General features: G+C 37.1%; 1 protein-coding gene and 2 pseudogenes across 1 annotated transcript in view; 1 reads left to right on the forward strand and 2 right to left on the reverse strand.

Annotated features, from left to right (window-relative positions):
* FAM81A (family with sequence similarity 81 member A) overlaps positions 1-22,736 on the reverse strand; it is a 58,648-nt gene that overhangs the window by 14,324 nt on the left and 21,588 nt on the right. The window contains exons 4-5 of the mRNA XM_015596003.2: positions 10,703-10,821; positions 214-343 (exon numbers count right to left, since the gene is read on the reverse strand). Coding sequence (XP_015451489.1) covers positions 214-343; positions 10,703-10,821 — 249 coding nt within the window. The remainder of the gene's footprint in view (positions 1-213; positions 344-10,702; positions 10,822-22,736) is intronic.
* LOC112469635 lies at positions 6,671-6,789 on the forward strand (annotated as a pseudogene).
* LOC112469651 lies at positions 11,825-11,943 on the reverse strand (annotated as a pseudogene).

Genomic DNA, 22,736 nt, shown 5'->3' on the forward strand with positions numbered 1-22,736 from the left:
TCTTTGAAATTAGGACTGTACCCAAAAATCTTGGCGGTTTGGTTGCCATATTCATGAAGGGCCCCTGCAGTGACATAGAGGGAAGGAAGAAGTAAAGAGAAGCTTATGCTGGGTGCCCTAGTTAGTGTCTCCTGTAAGAAAGAGGCAACACCATGTTATTCCCAGCAAGGAACAAATTACCACTTTTAAATGGCTACCTGATACACGCCATACCTGTCCCTCTGCATCTTTGATTTTCGTTTCCAAGATAAGTTTGGCAGCTTGCTGTTCTTTGTTCAAGTGTTGGAGCCCCTCATAGGTCGTTTTGTGTTCTGCAGAGAGTCTGGCTATGCTGGCATCACATCTGTACAGGCAAACAACAAAGCTAATTCTCATTAAAGTTTGAAAACAAGCGTTAAAGCTTCCTTACATACTGTAAAATGCATGACCCCACTCTAAGAAACTGCGCTATGAGTCATTCTTTTTAACAGAGGTTCCAAGAAATTCAGAGAGCTGCCCTCATCATGGTTTTTAAGTTAAACCACAGAGATGTGCTTTATAAGATTAGAGATGTAACCATCAAAGGAGCAAAGGCTTTACAATGCTCATGAGCACAAAACCATATATGCAGTGAGAGCCCAATTACAAAAGCTTATAGAATGTACTTGACGTGGCCTGTTATTCCCCAGTACCACCTCTGCCCTTGCAAGTTCGGGGCCTCTTTGGATTTTGGAGGCAATTTCTACCACATGTGAAGGTGCTCCTCCTAACCTCTTACCAAAACACGTGTAAGGCCATATGCTTTCAGAGGGGTCCAGAGCAGAGGAAGGCCCTATTACTGGTCCAAGCTGCAGTGAAAGCTGTTCTGCCCCCTTGGGCCTTACAGCTTGGCAGTTCTGGTGGTGCTCAAAGTGTTGGTGGCAGATAAGCTGTGTATGAAGCCTCTGTCTAGTCCTGGTCAGAGAGTCACAGAATGGACCCTAGGAATTTAGAGCAATGTCATCCCCTGGTCCACCACAATTATTCCTGCTTTGAGAAGTAGCTGCTAGCTTTCTACTAGGCTCTAGTAGAGATGACATGCCTAAGCATAGGATACTGAGTGACCATGAAATCTGGGTAGTCCATTATGAACACTAAGCCATAAAGGTGGGCATTGAGCAGCACTCCATCTTTGAGGGGGAAGGATATATATAGATATCAGATTTGAACAGGTCCTACAGGCACAAATAAATTACATGAGCCTAGACTCCCATGGCATCTCTTCCTGCTTCTGTGATGGCTTTCCTTCAACTCACATCTGTGTCTTCTTGAGGAGTTTCTGATGACCAGGTACACTGAGAGAGAAAAAGTCAGGCCTGATATACAGATGGCCACACCCAATATGCTGGCATCTTCTAGAAGACTGCTGACACTTAAAAGCCCACTCAAGATTGGCCCTAAGGGTATTATGGAAAAGAAACCCTCACAGTTGGCAGAATTTCAAAAAATATATCTGGGGGTTCATTTTGCCTAAAATAAGAGACAATCATACATTCATGGGGATTGGCTAATAGCAAGAGACGTAGAAAAAAACATATTGTTGTTCTTTTGAGTGACAAGAAGAGTTTATATAAGTGTATCACTCAGAACTGAAAGATCATTTTTGCTCCTTGTGAATGCTCTCTATGTCATAGGGGCAGAAGCCCAAAAACTCCACTTTCCAGGCTTCCTTACCAGCAGGGTTCTGATTTAGATCCCACGAGTGAAAGGCACTTATGCAAGATTTGGAAAGTAAAAAAAAAGGAGAAGCCCTTATTCTCCTCTGGCAGCAGCGGGCAGACAGTCATATGGGTAAGCTACAGATGTGAGGTTTACCGCCACTTCCAGGCACAGGCCTGCAAATCATTTACTTCCGTGCTGTAGGCAGCTAAGATTATCAATGGCTCCTTCCTGTGATTCTTGCACTTCTTATGTTCCTGAAAGCCAATGACAGTTTCCTTCACTTTGCTTCTTCAAATCTTCCAATGGTTTTGCAAGCTCTAAATTCCTGTATGAAATCCCTTCTTGCTAAAATACTTAGAGTGGTTTTTGTTTTCTTGACCAAACCTTGATGCATATAGTCATTAGAATTTCACAAAGAGGCACGCAAAATATTAACCAGCTATCTTTGGATCACGTATGATTTTATTTTGTTTTTAATTCTTTCCTAAGCTGTACAACTTTCCTGCAATAAATATGTATGATTTTTATAATTGGAGAAAATAATTACGCAAAGAAAGCATTTCAATCAATAGCCATGTACAAAGAATGTGTTACAATTTTATGAACTATGCACTATCCTACTATCCTTGCCTGGGCCCTCCCCTCCGTGAAGCAGAAATGAGGCTGGAGTACAAGGAAGTCAGAACCAGACATAATGTATTAAAAGTGAGGACAGGTTCAAGGCAATGAATGCACTGTAGAAGTGAAGAGGCTGTGGTTGGAATCCCAACCCGCAATTCATTCATTCAGTCAGTAAGTATTTGCAGAATGTCTACTATGTGTCAAATGCTTCTAGACAAAGTATAGATACAGCAGGAACTTTTTCTTTCTCATACATACACTATACTATCTAGAAATTAAAAAAAAAAATTATGCTACTACTACCAAAATGTTATTCAGCTTACATGTCTATTTTCCTATTATTTTTTTGATGGAGATTACATTTGACATCTTGTTCTTGTTCATTATCCCCCTGATTCAGACAAATGAGCTGAGTAGATTGTTTGGGAACTTGCTGAACAAGTCATTATAAATACACACAGAGAAGTACAAGTCTATGGTTAGTCACCCTTTCAGGAAATCAGCAGACTACATTAATTCTAAAAGCACTAAGGATGTACTCTTTAAGATGTATATCTGCTCTGAGGTCTGAACAAGGTATACAAATTATTCCCTAAATGATTCGGATACTGAAAAGAATCTCACTTGCTAAAGCACATAGAACATTTCAGATCAACAATCAAAAACAGCATGCTAATTGACAAAAGTTAAATCACACCCCTCCAGAAGCTAGGAAAAATAAAATGTTACAGATTTATAGTTTATAAGCTATGAATAAAGGTTAGAGAGCATGCCAGTGTTTGGTAGGCTTTCTAATAAGCTATAAAATTTAACCAACCTATTAACCACTTTTTATGAAAATGTTGCAAATTGAAACTACTATCTGGTCTTTCAGTTAAACATGGTAGACGACACACATGCTCTTATATTATCTCCCTCCTGAAAATCTATCGAGATGACACCAGATGAACTGAAAGAAAATAAAAAGGTATAAACTCACAAGGACACAAAAGAATGGAAGAAAGTGGAAAGCAGACAGATGGTACAGAAGATATAGCAAAGCATATGTTTTGCTACAGCTGATGCTGGAGGCTTGCTGGGGCTCTACGTCTGAAAACCAACAGAAGCAGGAAGTTTCAGTTTCCACAGGGCACGAGGGGCAAAAACTGGCTCCACTGATGACCAGTGTAACTGAAACCAGAGGTTTGAGGGGGGCTCCATCAGCTATGGAAAGCATAAAAAACAAACAAAAAAAGCTAGGATCAGAAGAGTTTAAAATAAATAAGTTCAAGATGCTCAAAAAAATCAAAGACAGATTAACATCCATCAAGGGAACTCTAAATTAGTAAACAAAAACATGCAGAGATGAAGGAAGAATGGTGGATAAGAAAAAAAAAATTAGAAATCCTGGAAATAAACTATGCAGTTGTCTTAATAGACCTGAGAAACTCTAGGTTAGATATGATTAAAGATAGAAGCAGTGAATTAGAGGATAGTAGAGAGGAGTTCACTCCGAATGCAGCAAAAACAGATTCAAAACATGAAAAATAGTTAAGAAACAAGGAGGAAAAATAAAGAGATGCTAACATGAGTCAAGGAGGAATTGAGGAGTTCCAGAAGGAAATGGAGAGAATGGCAGAGAAGCAGTATCTGAGGTGTGAGTGCTGGCAATTTCCTAAAACTAAAGAAAGACATGAGTTTAAAGTACTTAATGAATACAAAGTGGGATAAGTAAAAATAAATAGAGCATGGTGAGATTCAGATAACCCATGATAAAGATAAAATCTCAAAAGCTACCACAGACTAAAGACAGGTAACCTATCAAAGACTGACAGCACATGACAGATATCTGAGGACAACAGATATCACAAGATAATGGAGGAATATCTTTAAAGGATTGAGGGAAAATAACCTATTATCTAAGAACAAGCGCAAAATAAAGATAAAGACAGTTTCAGACATACAAAGATTAAAAAAGGTATCACCTACAAGCCCATATAGAAGGAATCACTAAAAAATGCACTTCAATAAGAAGAAAAGAGCACTCTGAGAGAAGGAGTGGGAGCAAGAAATAATGGTAAGCAAACAGAAAAAATTGTTGGAAAATTTCATTTATTGTAGACTCTGAAGAAAGGAAGCTCCCAGTTCAATTATTCCAACTTCACATTTTTTCTAAGCTGAACAACTTGGTTAGCTCAGTTGTTTTGTTAAAATGCTATAATCCTTTTTAGAAGAAAAAAAAAAATTTATTAGGACAGAATTTTTTATTAACTTATGTGTTTAAAAAATTTTAAATATTTTTAAACATTCTGACAAACTGCATATATGCATTTAACATTTTCAATTTCATAATAAAATATACACAACTTAAAGTAATAATCATGTCATTGTTTTTCTGTATTGGAATTTTTTTTTTAATATGAAAGCCCAATATTGGAGTTTGTAGAATGCAAGTGGGAAAATAAAATTTACAAGCTTTCTAGAGGGTAACGTCGCAGTATATATCCCAAATCTTAAAAGGTGAATATGTTTCTATGTATGTACCTTTCAATCTAGGTATTAACTCCAAAGAAATAAAACTGTGAGCAAAGAAAAATCAAACTAAATTATCCAAATCACAAGAGAAATTAAATAATTATTTTGCAGTAAGTCATTTAATGTCTGTTTCTCCTGCTAAGTAGAATATAAACTGCATGTAAGAAGGGATGATAACTCATTTTCATCACTAAAACTCTAGTGCCTAGCACACTGCCTTACATGTAGTAAAAGCTCAATAAATATTTGTGAATGAATAAATATAAGGAATAGTTACGATAGACCATGCACTGCATAAGATACTTGACATATTTCCTTTAGTCCTCATAAATCTTCTCCATTTCACAAATAATGGTTAAAAATAACACCAAATATAGACTCTTCTTTTTAATTTGGAGTTCGTGACTTTTTAGCAAAATATTATTTAAATCATACTTGTGTAAATCTGAGGTTTTAACATACCATGAAAAACAAAAATGTTATAGAAAGGCATTATTTTCCAATTCAAATATAAGTTTACTGGATGGGAACTGTCTGTCAGGTGTCACCACATCAGACCAGTTACATCATCTTTACAAAGCTGTTCAAGGGACAGATTATGTTTGAAAAAGTTATTTAGAAAGACCTCAAAATTATCCTGAAGCTCGTGGCTCACTGTTCTCACTAGCTATAGCTTGGATTCAGTATTGTGTCTCACTTGAAAACAAAAATACTACCACATAAATTTCCATTAATATAGGAGTGGTTACATACATTAAATTATGGTACATATATGTAGCAGAATACTCTATATCCAATTAAAAAGTATGCTGGACCTATGCGCATATCGGAAGGAGGCCCACAGTATATTGCAATGCAGAAACACTGAAGTTGCAGAATAATAAAACTTTGGAAAATTAAAATCACACTGTTAGGTAATTATTTTGCTGCAAACCATTATATTAATCAATGATAAATTATTATTTTATTACTATGTATGAGAAAAGTCTGAAAGGACAGACACCAAATTGTTAATGTTAGTTACCTCTAAAGAGTAAAACAGAGATGGGACTGGTGAGTCTCTATTTTTCTTTTCATTACCAGCATATTTCACTTGTGCACCTTTTATAAATAAAGAAGCAGAGTGGGCAGGGAGGCAGGGGGGGAGACAGGATGGGATACCAACGCCTCCCATCAGAAAACATACGCAGTGAAATCAACTCTGGTTTTCTTATGTTGACAACAATGTAATTCTTACTCTCGAATGTTTCAGAAAAAGAATTTTACATATGAAATAATAATAGAGTAAATGAAACAAATTGTTAACAAATGGTGAATCTTCACATTTTTATAACTTTGGAATTACATATACATGTATATATAATTATTATATGTAATATATATCAAAAAGGGGAAAGTGATATTGCTATTTCAGCTAGTATTGAATCAAAAACATGCCTGTTTTTTCAAAAAAACACTCACAAAAGACAGTCTCAGGGCTCTAACATAGCTGCGTACATGCTCAATAACTTTAATTAAACGAGAATTTGCAATAAATCTTGTCAGTTGTCCTATTTCATCCTTGATGTTTTATATTACAGATGAACCAATAATGTACTCATTCCAAATTTTCCCTTTTCTTCGTCTTTGAGAAGCTATCTTCCAGGTACACTTCCTGGTTGTGGCCATCAGGTGGCAGAGTGACTCTATTGCTTAGCCATCAGATAAATGATGACAGGGCAGGTGGTCAAAAGTCCAACAGAGTCCCAAAGGTCTAGTATGACCTGAACAACATGCTTAAGCAGAACTTCTCTTACAGTTTGTGACATGGTGGCACAGCACACCCAAAACAACGACATTTAAAATATTAAGTTGTGTCTACGGCCATGCCACCCTGAACAAGCCCAATCCCGTCTGATCTCGGCAAGTAAGCAGGGTTGGGCCTGGTTAGTACTTGGATGGGAGACCACCTAGGAAGACCAGGTGCGGTAGGTATAAAAATAAATAAATAAATAAATAAAGGATTGTAAGCTGACAAGGTCCTTGCAATCTGTGAGGTCAATCAAGGGTTACCTCGCCTAAAAAAATATATAAAAATAATAAAAATTAAAAAAATATATTAAGTTGCTCATCTTCCACATTATAATAATATATGTGTATATATGCACATACACACATAAGTATTGTATATATACATCATTAAGCCCTTAAGTGCTGGCAATAATTGAATCAGAACATATAGCAATTTATGTTCCAGAGCATTATCAAAAACAGTAGGGCAATCTGCCAGCAATTAGTGGAGCCTAAGATTTGGGTATAACACACACAGAGGTAGGCAGCTTAATAAAAGCTCAGGGAAAGATACAGTCAAAGAGAGCCTTGCTAAAACCATTATCATCACAGGGTGACTGCACTCTCTGAGGAGTGATATAGGAGGCTTCACATCGTGGGGGAAATAGACAGCAATAAAATACTCCAGCCAAGTCACTGAACAAACAAATAAACAAACAACGACAAAAACAAACCCTGGGGTATGTGTCAATATTCAAGATTGCAACAATATATTACCTAAAATGTCCAGTTATTAACAAAAATTCTGAGACATGCAAAGAAACAGAAAAATGTGAACCATACACAGGGGAAAAAAGCAGACAGAAGCAGCTGCTTTTGAGAGAGCACAGATGTCAAATTTAAAGGACAAAGACTCAAGGCAGGCATTATAAATAAAGGATGATCAAAGAAATAAAGGAAACATGCTTTAAAAAGTAAAGGAAGGCATAATGACAATATCTTGCTAAATAAGGAGTATCAATAAAGAGAAATATTTTTTTAAAGAACCAAATGGACCTAATTAAGAAAATGAAAAGGAAACAGCATGGGAGAAACTTTTTTCAAATCAGATATCTGATAAGAGAATTGTATCTGGAATATATAAAGAACTCCTACAACTCAGTAATAAAAAGACAAATAACCCAATTTAAAATGGGCAAGGGATCTGAATAAACAGTTCTCCAAAGAAGAGATACAAATGACCAATATGCACATTAAATGATGTTCAACACCATTAGTCATTAAGGGAAATGCAAATCGAAACCACCACAAGATGCCACTTTACACCCACTATAATCAAAAAGATGGACAGGCGTTGGTGACGATGTGGAGAAACTGCAGTTCTCATACACTGCTGCTGGCAATGTAAAATGATGCAGCCACTTTCTCGAAAGGTTAAATATAGAGCTATGGTATTACTCAACAATTATACCCCTAGGTATATATATCTAAGAGAAATGAAAACATATGACCACACAAAAACTTGTACTGAATGCTCATAACAGTGTTATTTATATTAGCCAAAAATCTTTACTCTGATGCTGTCCGATTTATTTTTTCTCTGCACCTGGGCTTGCTTACCTTACAGAAACCTGCGCACTTGTCTCAGGATACAGATAATTCTCTAAGGCTCTAACACCATGCAAACAGACCTCGTAGAGGAAAGTGGATGTGGCCACTGAGTCTTGCAAAAAATGAAGAAGACAGGCCAAATAATGGACCAAATATTCCGGTAAGAATAGGAAAGCTAAACTCTCAGCTCTGCTTTAGGGAGAAACGGGAAACTATGAGACAGCCCTTTTTAGGGTGTGCTATGCTTACTGAGGGTGAGGGTAGTTCTCAGTTCCATGGAGAATTTGTCTTTGGTGCTCTGAGCTGGATCTCCAGGGGAGGTATCAGGGCCTGTTTCCTATCAATTATATCACCAATGGATCCAAAACACTATGAAATAAAATCTGAAATAATATAGCAGACTAATAATTTAAGAATACCACTTAAAAAGTTCATACATATTCCTTCAATACAATTTACATAATCAATGCAAGAAAGCCAACACTTTGCCAAAGAACTCTTGTTTTACATGAGTTTATTTCAACAAAGTCCCATTAGGATTTCAGGGGAAAGACGAATATAGCCATAAAACAAAACAAAAATATATGATGCTCACAACACATTTTTTTGATTGTTTCAGAGTAAAAAGTATTTGTTACAGAGAAAGAACAAGCTGGGTAGAGAAGCTAATAAAAAACTGCAGAGGAAAAATTTTAAATTCCTGAAAGTATTTCGAAACAATTTCTCCATTTTGTAATTAGAACCAGGATGATTTCACTGCTAAGGACAATTTCACTGCTGCTGTCCCTGAGATAATAATAGCTCCGTTTGCTATATGTTCACCCTACCCCATGCACTGCACTAAGCCTCTTACACACATTGCCTCATCTAATTTTCATCTGCAACTAGAGTGACTAGGATGAGTCTCAAAGTTCTTCTGAAGCCCCTACTCTGCCCTGCAGCTCTGAAGGTCTTTAACTCCTCACTGTTCTAAGAAGTACAGCAGAGCTGGGGTTTCTTCTAAGCAGATCTCCACAAAAAGAATTCAAATTTTTTCCATCTGATTACAGTGATTTTCTAGATCATTCATCTAAACAAACATATATTGTGTATTTATTGTTTTCCAGGGGCTGTTCCAGATACTTGGGCTCCAAAAATAAAAGATAGCACTCCACCTCAAGACAGTGAAGACAAAAGAAATATTCAGTCAGTAGAACAGAGAATGCTAGGGGTGCTCAAGAGTGGGGTATCAGGGAAGACTTCCTGGAAGAGGTGACGTTTGAGCTGAATTTTAAAGGCCGACTAGAAGTTAGAGAAGAAGGGGGAAAGGAATGCTGGGTATAAGAACAGCATGTGCAAAGGCATAGAGATAGGAGGGCATGGCCTACTCAGGGAATAACAAGCAGTTGATCACTACTAAAAGGTACAGTGCAAGGGTAAAGAGAGGTGAGGAGGCTGGCAGGGTTTCCATCCCCAAGGATCATAATAGGGGGGCTGAAGTTCACTCAGAAGAGAATAGAAAACCACAGAGGAGTGATAAACCAGGCCTCTATTCAATCTATGGAGTCCTGGGCTATTAGACTGATGTTCATCCAGCAGACCCGAATACACATGTGCAGCATGCAAGGCCCTTCTGGTGTTGCCTGCACAAATACCTTCACATTATAGTTCTCTTCTCCAAAGAGGCCTTGAATGCTGTGAGCACCTTTCTTCCACCCTTTGCAGACTCTCAACTTCACCTCAGGCTGATTCAAATTGCTTATGAACTCCACAGCTCCTAGGTAGACTTGTACTTGACTCTGAGTAGCAGCAGAGGGCAGAAGAGGCCCATAAATACTTTAGGGACTGCTGGCATTACTAACAAGCTCCCAGGTGACACAGATGCTGCGGGTCCAGGGTCCACCAAGCACAATTTAAGTAGCAAGGACTAGAATAGTACTTTTTATACCAGTTGAAGTAAAAGAGCTCTTTTTTAAATTTCCAATCATCATGGACCAATACTTTCAGAAAATAAAATAAAAATATAGTTAATATTGTTGTAATAACTGTGTATGGTGCCAGATGGGTACTAGATTTATTGTGATGATCACTTCGTAAGGTATATAAATGTCTAATCACTATGCTGTATGCCTGAAACTAATACAATACTGTATGTCAACCACAATTGAAAAATAGTTTAATAAAAAATGAATTACAAAATAAATATATTTAAAAAAAGACATGCAAAATATGCCCCAACTTTGTATTATTGGAGTCAATAAACATAGTCTTACCCCGCCAAATGACACAGATCAGCTGAACTGTCCCATGGTTTCCTTCCATGCACACAACTCCAACTGCAGACACACACGCAATCGTGGCGTGCTCATTACCAGGTCTAACTCCCACTGCTTGATTTATGGGCAAAGGAAGGCGTGTATGAGAACAATGCAAAGAATTTGCTTTGGTCTTCATGAACATATTCCCCACTAAAATGAAGTTTACTCCAGCTTTTGAAGAGTAGAGTCCCAAACATTTGACCACTTACCTTGCCACTCTCCCTCGAAGATCTCCCAAACCGGAGAGCTGACGCATCTCCAGAGTCTTTAAGGCAGAATTCGTTCCATAGCTGATGTTGTCCCGGGCACGGATCTGCTCTTGAAGTACCTGGTCAACACAAAAAAACCACATGGGAGTCATTTGAGAATTTACATGATGCCACAAAAGCATTTTATATTTTTGGGAAAATAAGCCTCTATACTTTCATAAAAGGCTCCTTTTTAACAGTCACCTGCTATATACAGAGAATCAGCAGCTTAGAAAGAGATCTTACCAAGTACTTTAATATACCAATAAAAATGCTGAGTCTTGTCAAATAATTCGATGGAGGTCCATCTTCAGGAAGAGGCGAAGCCCGGACCAGGACCCTGGACTCTTAGTATGTTGTTCAGCACTCTGTCCACCAATCAGGCCATTTTTTGACAGTCCTTGTTTTAGATGAACAATCTCTAATTTCTTAGGAAGTGATAAACCAAGAGCAAGGAGAGGAGGGGGGCATCAGACAAACAGATCCAAATTCTGGTTCTTCCTACTATGTGATCGTGAACAAATGTGTAAACTTCTCTGAGCTTCCTTGTCCTCATTTGTACCCAGAAATGGTAACCATACTCTTAAAACCACTGTAAATATTACATAAGATGACGTCTATAAAGCACTTAGCACAATGTCTAGTACACAGCAAATATAGCAAACACTAATCTTTCTAGTACTTATTTGATAATATTTAAACTGGAATGGCAGAATGGGTCTCACAGGAAAGACACAAAATGAAAGTAGAATTGCTTGACGATTAAGTGACCCAACATAAAAGCATGACCTCGTGGAGCATCCATCCTGGGACATCTTCAAAGGAATGATGGAGGTCATGAGGATATCCCTGGGGTTTACTGAGTGTGTAGTAGGAGGTGTTGACATGAGTCAAATCCACACAGGACCCCTGTGACGGAGGCACTCAGGATTCCCATGTTACCAACCGGGAAGTGAGGCGCAAATAGCTGAAATGATATGTCCATTTCTCATAGACTCAGAGAGTCAGAGGGACTTTTTTCGCCAGCCTTGGGACAGGTGAGGGTCTAACTCACACACTTTCTTTCTTTCACTTTTTTTTTAATGCCTACAGCACCTGGTCTTCCTAGGTGGTCTCCCATCCAAGTACCAACCAGGCCCGACCCTGCTTAGCTTCCGAGATCAGACAAGATTGGGCATGTTCAGGGTGGCATGGCTGTACACTCTTTTTTTTTTGTAATTTTAAAAGATGAGTACTAAGTTCCTTTATTTTTATTATTTCTTCCTTAATAATGAAGTTTTTTTTTCTAGTACAATATTTTCTGTGTCCATAGGTTGGGTATGAAGTGTTTTCTTTTTTATTGTTTTAATTTCAATTTTGAATTCCTCGTTGATGTAAGAATTACTTAGAATTGCATTTCTTCATCTTCAAGTGGTTGTGCTTTTATCATTTTTATTATTTATTTCTAATTGTATTGAATTAGGATTAAAAATGTGTTCTGTAACATATTTAATGTTTTGAATGTATTAAGTTTGCCTTGTGGCATATGATTGATTTTTTAAAATGTTGCATGCAAAAAACTATTCAAGGAACAAAAGACTCAAAAGTATCTATTAGATTGAGTTTGCTGATTCTATTCATTTTTCCTAGATCTTATTTATTTTTGTCTACTGGATCTCTCCAGTTGTGAAAGAGGTATTATGAAGTCTCCTACTATAAAATATTTTCATCAAGTTCTCACATTTTTAATATATAATTTAGCTGCCATTTTATTTGGCACATATAGATTTATGATAAGAGGCCATAACCATTATATAATAACTTTCTTTATCCGATTTAGTGCTTTTAACATTAAGTTTCACCTTACCTAATACTAAGATTGCTAATAGGCTTTATAAATAATAAAGCAAATACTTGCTTGATGTAACTGTACACCAGGCTCTGTTCTAAGTGCTTTAGGCATGTTAACTTATTTAATCTTTGTAACACCCCAGGAAGGAGGTAATATTATCATCCCCATTTGCCAGGTGGTGGAATCTCTAAGCAGTTAAGTAACTGGCCCAAAGCCGCAGTCAAAAAGTAGCTGAGCTGGGATTTGAACCCGGGAGTCTGGCTCCACAAACTGTACTCTCAATCATGACACTACGCTGCTTTGTCTGTTTCCTTTCGTACCTTCATCTCACTTTATATTCACAATTTATGTTGCTTTTCATTATTGTTTCTTGTCTCCTTTTCCTTATTTTGACTGGTTTAATCAGGTGACCATTGATTGCCTTTCCTCCCCCAGCTAACTGGAGAATGTTCCTGGACACCGCTATTCCACAGATGGATGGTTACCCCACTTTCCCCAGTGTTCACAATCACACACACCATCTATCCCAGGCTCTGTGCTGGCACAGCTCCTCCTTCTCAGCATGAGACACTCAGACCACCTTCACACCCACCCTCCCTTCAAGCCCAAATTACTTATTTGAATGAATTTTATTTTTCTCCCCTCAAAACCCTACACCACAGACTTTGCTAAAATAACTCCATACCTCTGGTTGGGCTGTAATTAGAATTCTGGCTATAGAATGTCTCTTCTATTTCAACACATATTTTTTCTTTTTTAGCACTTCTGTGACCTAGTCTCAGGCACTTCTCAACATCCATTTACATGAAATGACATAGGTCTTTTCTTAAGGACCACTGATTGTCTTTGTGCTTCTCCTTTTCATTTCTCCATCTTAGGGTGTCTGTGCAAATTCATTGGGTTTGGTTAGAGTCTTTTCCCTAGCATTTTCTTGGATGAACAGCTCTTTGAATCCCTGCCATGTCAATAATCATCCTTCCTTCATCCCGAAGGGTGAGCGATCAATTGAAAAGGTACAGAATTCTTGACTTAAAGAAGTGAAGACTGATAGATTGATAGGAAATCTGATGCGTCTTCCTTTATAAGTACTTTGGCTCCTTATACCTAGAAGCTTGTAAGATTTTTTTCTTCATCTTTGGAGTTCAAGAATTTTATTAGAATATACCTAAGTGTACCTCTTTTTTAAAAAAAATGAATTCTATCTGGCACTCCGTGAATTTTTCAATCTGCGGTCTCAAATTTTTTTTCAAGTCAGGTAAATTTTCTTCTTTTGTGTAACTACTGTTTCTTCTCCATCTGTTTCTTTGTCTCCTTTTAGAATTCCTATTATTCATATGCTGGTGTCCTAGATCTGTCCTCCAAGTCTTGTATATTTTTCCTCACAGTTTTTATTCTCTCTCTGTATCTGGCTCTGCTATTTCATCATTTTTTCTACTCTGCCTTGTAGGCAACTAATTCAATTCATAAAAGGAGCCATCCTTGTCTCTAGTTCATCTACTGAGTTAAAAATTTAAGTTCACAGAAGAAATTCTATGTTGTACCTGGATCTCCTCAAGTGCCTTGTCTTCTTAGTCAGCTGGGGTTGCTATAATAAAATACCAGACTGAGTGGTTTATAAACAACAAACACTTATTTCTAGCAGTTCTGAAGGCTGGGAAGTCAGATCAGGGTGCCATCATGGTTGCAAGCCCTCTTCCTGGCTTGCAGACAGCTGCCTTCTTGCTGTGTCCTCACAGAGCAGAAAAAGGAAGTTCTGGTCTCTCTTCTTCTCCTTATAAGAGCACTAATCTCACCATGGAGCCCCACCTTCAGGACTTCCTCTAAACCTAATTGCTGTCTAAAGCTTCACTTCCAAATATCGTCATATTGCTGTCTAATTGCTGTCTAAAGCTTCACTTCCAAATATCGTCATATTGGGTGTTAGGGGCTTCAACGTATGAATTTGGGGAGACCACCAAATACCATCACATTGGGGGTTAGGGATTTCAACATATGAATTGGAGGAGGGACGCAAACATTCAGTCCATAACATGCCCTAATTATTTTTCATTCAAAGTCAACCTGTTTCCTGTTTCATTTGGGCTGTTCTAAGGACTGTGTTTATTCTTCCGCTCTCTGGCTGCTAGGTCCCCTTAGGTGTGACATTTCTTTTTGTTCTCTGCTCATTGTAACGAGATTAAATAAGTGGTCCTGGCTGTAGTGGAAGGAGCTTATGAGCTAGAAGTGCAGCCCGTGAGAGTACATGGCCTGTGTCCAGGTGAGGTGCCAGGAGGAAGCCTCTCTACCAGCCCCTCTAGCCTGGAGTCGACGGGGACACAACCCGCCTCAACATCCCTTCCTTACTTCAGTGAGGACAAGAGATTGGCTCAGCCACACAGTGCGAGGCAGTGACACTGTCCTTCCCTCTCTGCCTCCTGTACCACAGTGTCTGGGATCTCACTTCCAGGCTCTCCCAGGCTAGGTCTCTGCTGGCTCTCCAGGCCTTCCTGCCTGCCTAGCCCAGCTGTTCAGGAAGGGGACACTGGAAATGGGAGCAGCGGAGGCAGGCATACTAAACGACCACCTTCCCATTACCTCCTGCATCTATCTAGGGGTTTCTTAAGGATACATTCACATGTATCTACTTATACTATTTATTTCTAGAAATTTGATGATTTCTGATATACTGACAATGTGTAGTCCAAACTGCAAATGAACGGGAAAGATGTATTAGACAATATAATTATGTTTGCATAAATTGCTTTTGTCCTCCCTTTTATTAGCTCTTTTTTAAGTATAATATACACGTAGAAAAGTGCACTTACATTATTTAGAATTTTCAAACTTTCTGGTAAAAAGTAAGACTTAAGAATGTGAAGATTCTGTGTTTTCCTTATTGGAAATCTGGTTGGAGCCAGTATATTTGGAGTGACAGTGACAGAAAAAAAAAAAAAAAATTACTTCACTGAAGGGAATTTGGAACTGCTAGACCTATCTGTTATTTGCTATAGTTTCCAGTTTTTCTGAATGAACCTGCTCTATTAAGAAGAATGCAAACCAGTTACAATCACCTGTGAATGGAAAAAAAATGTTAGTCATCTCAACACATTCTTGCAAGAAAACTTCAGATCTGACTAATCTGGTTCTGACACTCTCCCACTGATGAAAAGGCGCTGGTGTGTGCTTTCTCTTTTAATAGGAAGTAACATTCATTAATTATAGTTAATAGAAAGTAAGACATATTTTTTTGTATGTAACGCTTCAAACCTTTGTTTATAATAAGGCTGAAGACCAGGGGTTTTCAGATGTCTTTGGAGTACGTAAGGATCCCCAGGTGGCTTGTTAAATACACAAGAACCAGGCCCTACTGCCAGAGAACCAAAGCTGGGAAATGGGCCCGGAAATGCAGTTATGGTGCAGACAATTCCTGGAGAAACGCTGCATTAGACACTGACAAGGGTTCTAACCAATCATTCCATTTGAGTTGCTTCTCGATCTAAAAAATCACTAAGCAAACAAAATGAACAGCAATTCACAAAAGAGGATCAAAAAATAAACAACACATTTTTTAAAAAAGTCAACCTTTCTAGTAAGCACAGCAACAGGAAATAAAAATCATGCCATATAATGCACCACTGCGGTACAAATCCTGATAGCGGAGAAGGCTGTATACGTGTGGGGACAGGGAGGATATAGAAATTCTGTGCTTTCTATGCAATTCTGCTGTGAACCTAAAACTGCTCTAAAAAATAAAGTCTATTTACAATTTAAAATATTAAAAATCATACCATTTTCATCTATTAAAGCAAATATTTTTAATTTATGATACTAAAATGTCTATCAAAAAATCAAAAATATACTGTTGATCCTTCCTGGTAAGACTTTTTCAAAGCATGATCCATCAAAATATATTCATAATGTTCATAATCTTTGACCTAGTAACTCTAGTTCTTAGAATTAATTTTAAAGGAAATAAGAAAAATTACAAAGACGTATGCACAAAAATGTCTTCATGGTGCAATCTACATACCTTATAAAACACCTGTATTTTACAAGGTATCTACATAGTACGTTATTATGCAACTGGTAAGAGGTCCATGGAGGGCTTTCAAAACAAGGGGAAAATGTGTAAAATTTAATATTAAGCAAAAAGAAAGGGCACAAAATAAATTTACAGCATAATTCCAACTGTGTATAAGATATATGGAAAATAATACTAGAATATTAATGTTTTGTTTCTCTCTAGAGTGGGATTATGGTTAATTCCATCTTTTTGTATTTTCCACAATGGGCTTACATTACTTTTATAACAGGAAAAAAATGTGTGTATGTGTGTATGTTTTAATGCTTAGAAATAAGAAAAGCCTACTTAATTTGCAGAATTCTTCTGTAGATAAGTAAAATATTATATTAGAAGTGTTTTGCATTATACAAAAAAGCGTAACACGGTATTCGCATTACTGAAAAGTTATGTGAGAACAGAAAGCATCGGAAAGCTTACTATTTAAAGGAATTTTATGATGAAGCCTTAGAAAAAAAATCCCTCTACAAAGCTAGTAATGTTCCCTAATTTGTCATTTTAGAACAATGCTGTATGATGATGTGTTTACTTTAAAAAGGTTCCTATGTAAGTATATCACCAACTCTCCATTATTGTCACTTCAAGAAACTTCCTGCATGCCTACTATGCACTGGGCCTGCCTTCAGGAAGCTCAGTGGCAGCAGGAAAGACTGCAGAGTGGTAAGTGCGTGGCCTAAATTGTACAGCAACATGTTTCGCCCAAGCAGAGAGAATAGGCCGGTCACCCTGAAAAACTGTTATCTCAAGTCTTCACTTATTTTTTCTCAGATATGGCCTGTCTCTAAAGAAGCTCCCTTCCCAAAGACAGTAGGGAATGGCACCCCCATGAGAGCCCCACGGTGCTACATCACGCTGTTCACTCAAAGGTCAAAAGGGCCCATGTCAGGGGCTTCACCTGCCCAGACAGGCTAGTGTAGCCTAGGAATGACTGAGAAAGAAACAGCTTTCCATGTTTCTCCTTCTCTGATTCTTCCTAGATTTGTGAGGATTTGGAAATGAAAGTGTAACTCCAATATTACCTCGAGGAAGATCCAACTTCAGCAGGGCAGCACCTCATAAGATAGTATCTCTACACGGCTTTTTAATCTTTGCACTAGGCAGCCTACCCAACTATGCATTAACTTCATCATAACACCTCTGCTCCAATATGCTAATAAAGCCTAACTCTACACTCATCACTTGAGTTCAGGAAATTCTTCAGTAACCCACTTGCAAATTATTAAACTAGCAAATTATGTATAATTTAGCCAATTAGGGCAATGGGTTCTGCTACCTGGCTGGTTAGAATCTGCAGACCTACTCCTGGTTTCCATATGTGCAGGCTTCGTAAGATCCCACTAGCTTGGGGTGTTGGCTTTAACCCAGTTGGGTTATGTGAAACTGTATCAAGCCCTCATCTAAGGGTACATGGGGGTCCCAACCACTTCTCCAAGCCTTCAAATTGGCCTGCAAGGGAAAGCTTACCACCAAAAAAAGGGCCAAGGCCTGCTCGCCAGGATTTGGCCTCCAGGGACTTATAAGAGTTTAAATTGGAGACAGTATGGATAATTTAGACATGTAAAATTCATAGTTGACTACAATACCTTTTCTAAATTTATAACGATGACAATAATTTGTGGAAACTTTCTGAGGAATAAATAATTGATAACGTATTCCACATTGCAAGGCAAACTGCCAATGGAGATAATGGGTGGGAATATATTAAAACAATAGATTCTTTCATTCAGCATTTATCAAGCACCTACTGTGTATTAGTATACAAGTCATCTGTTTTGACATTGGAATCTACTGATGGAATATGGGCAATAATTGCAGGGTTCTAGAAAATCCAAGGACCCTGGAGACTTTGATTATGCAACATTTATTGAGCTCCTACTATGTGCAAGACACTGTGGTAATATGCAACATTTATTGAGCTCCTACTATGTGCAAGACACTGTGGTAGGTGCTAAAAATAGAAAAATTGAGACTTAGTTCTAGCTCTTGAGGATCACATAGGCTAGTGGTTTGACAATATATTTTACTTTTCTTCCTGTAAATAACTGTGTTCAGAGCTACAGGGAAGAGAATCAGAAAGACCTATCTAAGCAAATTTACCAAGTGTAGTAGTAACATAACTCAATTAGATGAGCTCCATCAGGAGCCTGGAGTGAATTTTATATGTTGAAAATGGCTTCAGTTTTAGTTTTGTAATACAAAATCACCTGCAGAGATAGATTTTTACAAAACAGATATCCAGTAAAATTTCACTGAGTGAACTGAAAAATAAGTATAATAGACCAGTAATAAAAATAATTTTAAAACCAGGCAATTTATAGAAGAAATTCATTAAGAATCTACAGACAAAAAACATACTTTTCATGTCATTTAAATATAATTTTAATATCTTCACACCTTTGTTTTAAATATGCAAATATTGCTTGCATAATACTCACCCTCCCAATTTTACATTACTTATAAAGACTACATTTTAGTATTTTTAAATTTTAATCCACACCATGATTTCATTTTTTTTGTTAAAGTTTGGCTACGATGTGATAATTTTGATGTTTCATCAAATAGCCTAATTTTGGTTATGTTTGAGTAAACATGCTTAGGCTCCTAATACATATAAAATCATATAATTAGTTTTTCATACCAGAGTCTATTAAGTTTCCAAACTTCCTTCTCTTACTTCATAATGATATACAGTTATTATCAGTCATAAAAAAGTAAATGCTCATATATGCAAAGTAAATGTTTTACCAGAGTTAGATTTTACTAAGTTTCTCTCTCTACAATGGAAATCATCTTTTCATTTGCCAAAATGTACACTACAAAAATATATGTAAATGGAAAAAGTGCTGCCTTTTTAAAGCAAGGATAATCATTATATAAAATGTGTTACAGATGGAAAAACAGTAGAATTGAAATTAAAACTTACTACATTGAAAATTGTTTAAAAAATCATCTTAAAGAAATACATTAAAGAAAAATTGCGTTAAAAACACATCTTAAAGAAAAATGATTAGCAAAAGCTAAAATGATCAATGAGTTTGGATTCCTAGCTATGTTTTCTAATGACTCTATCAAAGTAGTTCAATGAACTTGCATTAAAAGAATGATAGGATAGGGAAGAACTCAGTGGGAACTAAAGCTAGAATTACATAATTTCACGAAGGAATTCTTCCTGATAGGCTAGAAATACTCAGGAAGCAAAGAATAGATGAACAGCACTGCCTGTCACATTTGGGAGTTGGTTACCTAAGATCGGGCTTCTAGAAGAACTTCCAAGGAGCAAAGTAGAAAAGTGAAAGGAGCATATTTTTAGAGTTTAACAATCTGGGTTGCGCCTCAGCACTGCTACTTACTGGTCTTAAGACTTCAAACAAGTCCTTTCCTTTGCCTGGGCCTCAGATGCCTCATTTGAAAGGGAATGCTGTTTGCATAGATGACCTCTGGGTCTCTTCTAGTCCTTTTTGCTAAAAGCAATTGGCTTCACTCTGAATTGGGCATGTATTCACTTAATAAGCATTCATGACATTTTTCTCCAAACATTGTGCTAGACAATGCAAAACCAAGTCCATTTCTTTTTGAAGAACTCACAAACTATCAAGGGAAACAGACTCATAAAGAAACAATGTCAATCCTATTCAGTAAATACTATGGTAACAGTGGCAAGTGCTGAGTGTTCATGATACATTAAGGGGAAGGGAACTGAGTCAAGGGAGGGCTTCCTAGAATGAAGGAACTATTATATCAAACAGCATTGAGGGCTCAGCTGAAGCTGGAAACTATATTTAAAATGGTTCTGCTTGTTGAATTAGTACATAGCAGCTATCAAAGGGAAATTATTCCCCGGGTCCCATAGTTGCAGCAAAAGCACTATCTATCACCTCTTACATTGACAGAAAAAATTAAGTCCAGGGTTTTCAAGGGTAGAGTTGCTCTAAGTTTTTACCAGAGGACAGTAACATGGGAATAGATTGCCTCGTCTCTATTCTGTCCACCACCCACATGAGCAAAGAGAACCCAGCTGAGTACCCACAGGGAAAGCTGGGCATGGAAAGAATGCAGAGGTCACACTATTTTCTAAGATGAAACTTAGGGGTGTTTGTATATTTTAATGACTTTGCCATTGGTTGAGGGGATGGGAACTTAAGAATCATTATTTATTCCCAATCACTTTGATCTATCTCCCTCTCTATATTTGGGTATGGCAGAACTATCAGCTCCCTAATCTAGCTCTAAACCTTTTCAAAATTAAAATGTTTAACTTGAGGTTCTTTAGTTTTGTGAAGGTGCCAACTTGGGGTTGGCAAGTTATTCAGCATGGGATAAAAGTGCTTTAGCACTCAGATATAAAACTCAAAAGATCACTCTAAATATAGACACAAACCTTCCAAAAACAAGTCAATTATCTATGGCAACCTCTAAAATTTTCTATGCCCCCTCTGATGTCATTAGAGCTCTTTGGTTGCAGGCCATTGAACCTGACTCTGGCTAACTCCAAGGTAAAAATGGAATTTATTGGAAGTATATAGTGGAGAGGTGTACACAATCAACAGGACAGCTGGGGATCCAGACTGAGAGAAAAAAACTCAGAAGCATTTCCTAAGGTCCAGGCAGCAGGAACCACTAATGGGCCAGTATCTTGCAGGCACAGCTGCTGCAAGGAAGATGCTCCGGGCATTCCTAGGCCTTGGATCACTCTGCTTAGGTTTCAAGCTCCAGGAAGTGAGAGTCTCAATGTTCTGCTCTGAATTATGAACTCTAATCCATCCTCTTTAGCTAAAAAGGTGATAAGGAACCCTGATTAATAGCCACTCAATTTGTATCCAATGGAAGAAAGGAAATCAAATTGCTGTCATAAAAAGAAATAGAGATGGATGCCATCAGTTTCCAAAACAACAAAGATCCATTATAACCACTTAAAACAAACACATAGCCCCTTTTAAAAAACATTTTAAGAAGTATAGACCAGAAATTTTAGAATCCTAAGACAAATTCACTTCAATTACAGTACAATTCTGAGTGAATTTTGGTCCTTAGTAAAGATATGTGAGAACCTCAAAGAACAGTGAAAGTTGGTAACCATGTGGTAGACTAGGACTTCACTTAGGCATAAATGAAGTGAAAATTATCAAAAAAGGAAATTATGCAAACAATAACTATACAAGAGTTAAAAAACTATATTAATATCAGAAAAATGAACTTTAAGACAGGAAAAATTACTAGAGGTACAGAGAGACTTTTTATAATGCTGAAAGGATCAATACATCAGGAAGAAATTTACAACTATAAATGTATATGCACCTAACAATAGAGCCCCAAAATACATGTAGCAAAAACTGACTGTATTAGAAGGAGGAATCGACAAGTCAACAATAAGAGTTGGAGATTTCAATAATTGACAGAACAGTCTTAACAAATTAAAAGAGATTAAAAATATACAAAGTATAGTCTCTGCCCACATAGAATTAAAGGAGTTAGGGAGCCTTCCCTCTTCTTGAATTTTTTTGTAATTGTTTTAGAAGAATAGGTGATAATTCTTCTTTGAATGTTTGGTAAAATTCACCTATGAAGCCATCTGATCCAGGACTTTTGTTTTTTGGGAGGTTGCCCGCATGGAATTAAATTAGATATCCACAACAGAAATAAACTTGAGGAAATGCCAAACATTTGAAAATTAAACAACGTACTTCTAATAACACACGAACCAAAAAAGAAATCACAAAGAAAATTTTAGAATATTTTCAACTGAATAAAAACAAAAACACAATGTACCAAAATTCATGGGAAGCAGCTAAAGCAATGTTTAGAGGTTTAAATACCATTACCACAAAAAAAAAAATCTCAAACCAATTACCTAAGTTTCTACCTTAAGAAATTAGAAAAAGAAAAGCAAACTAAATCAAAGCAAGCAGGAAAAAAGGAAATAATATAGAGCTTAAATCAATGAAACAGAAAACAAAAAAGCAATAGGAAAAAAATTAATAAAACCAAGAGTTGTTTCCTTGAAATTATCAAAGACTCGATTTTGTTTGTTAAGATGGCAGTTCTCCTCAAATTGATCTATGCATCCAAAGTAACTTCTGTCAAAATTTCAGCAGGCTTTTCTATAG

Source organism: Pteropus alecto, unplaced genomic scaffold (genome assembly GCF_000325575.1).
Source record: "Pteropus alecto unplaced genomic scaffold, ASM32557v1 scaffold86, whole genome shotgun sequence".
NCBI classification, from domain to species: Eukaryota; Metazoa; Chordata; class Mammalia; order Chiroptera; family Pteropodidae; genus Pteropus; species Pteropus alecto.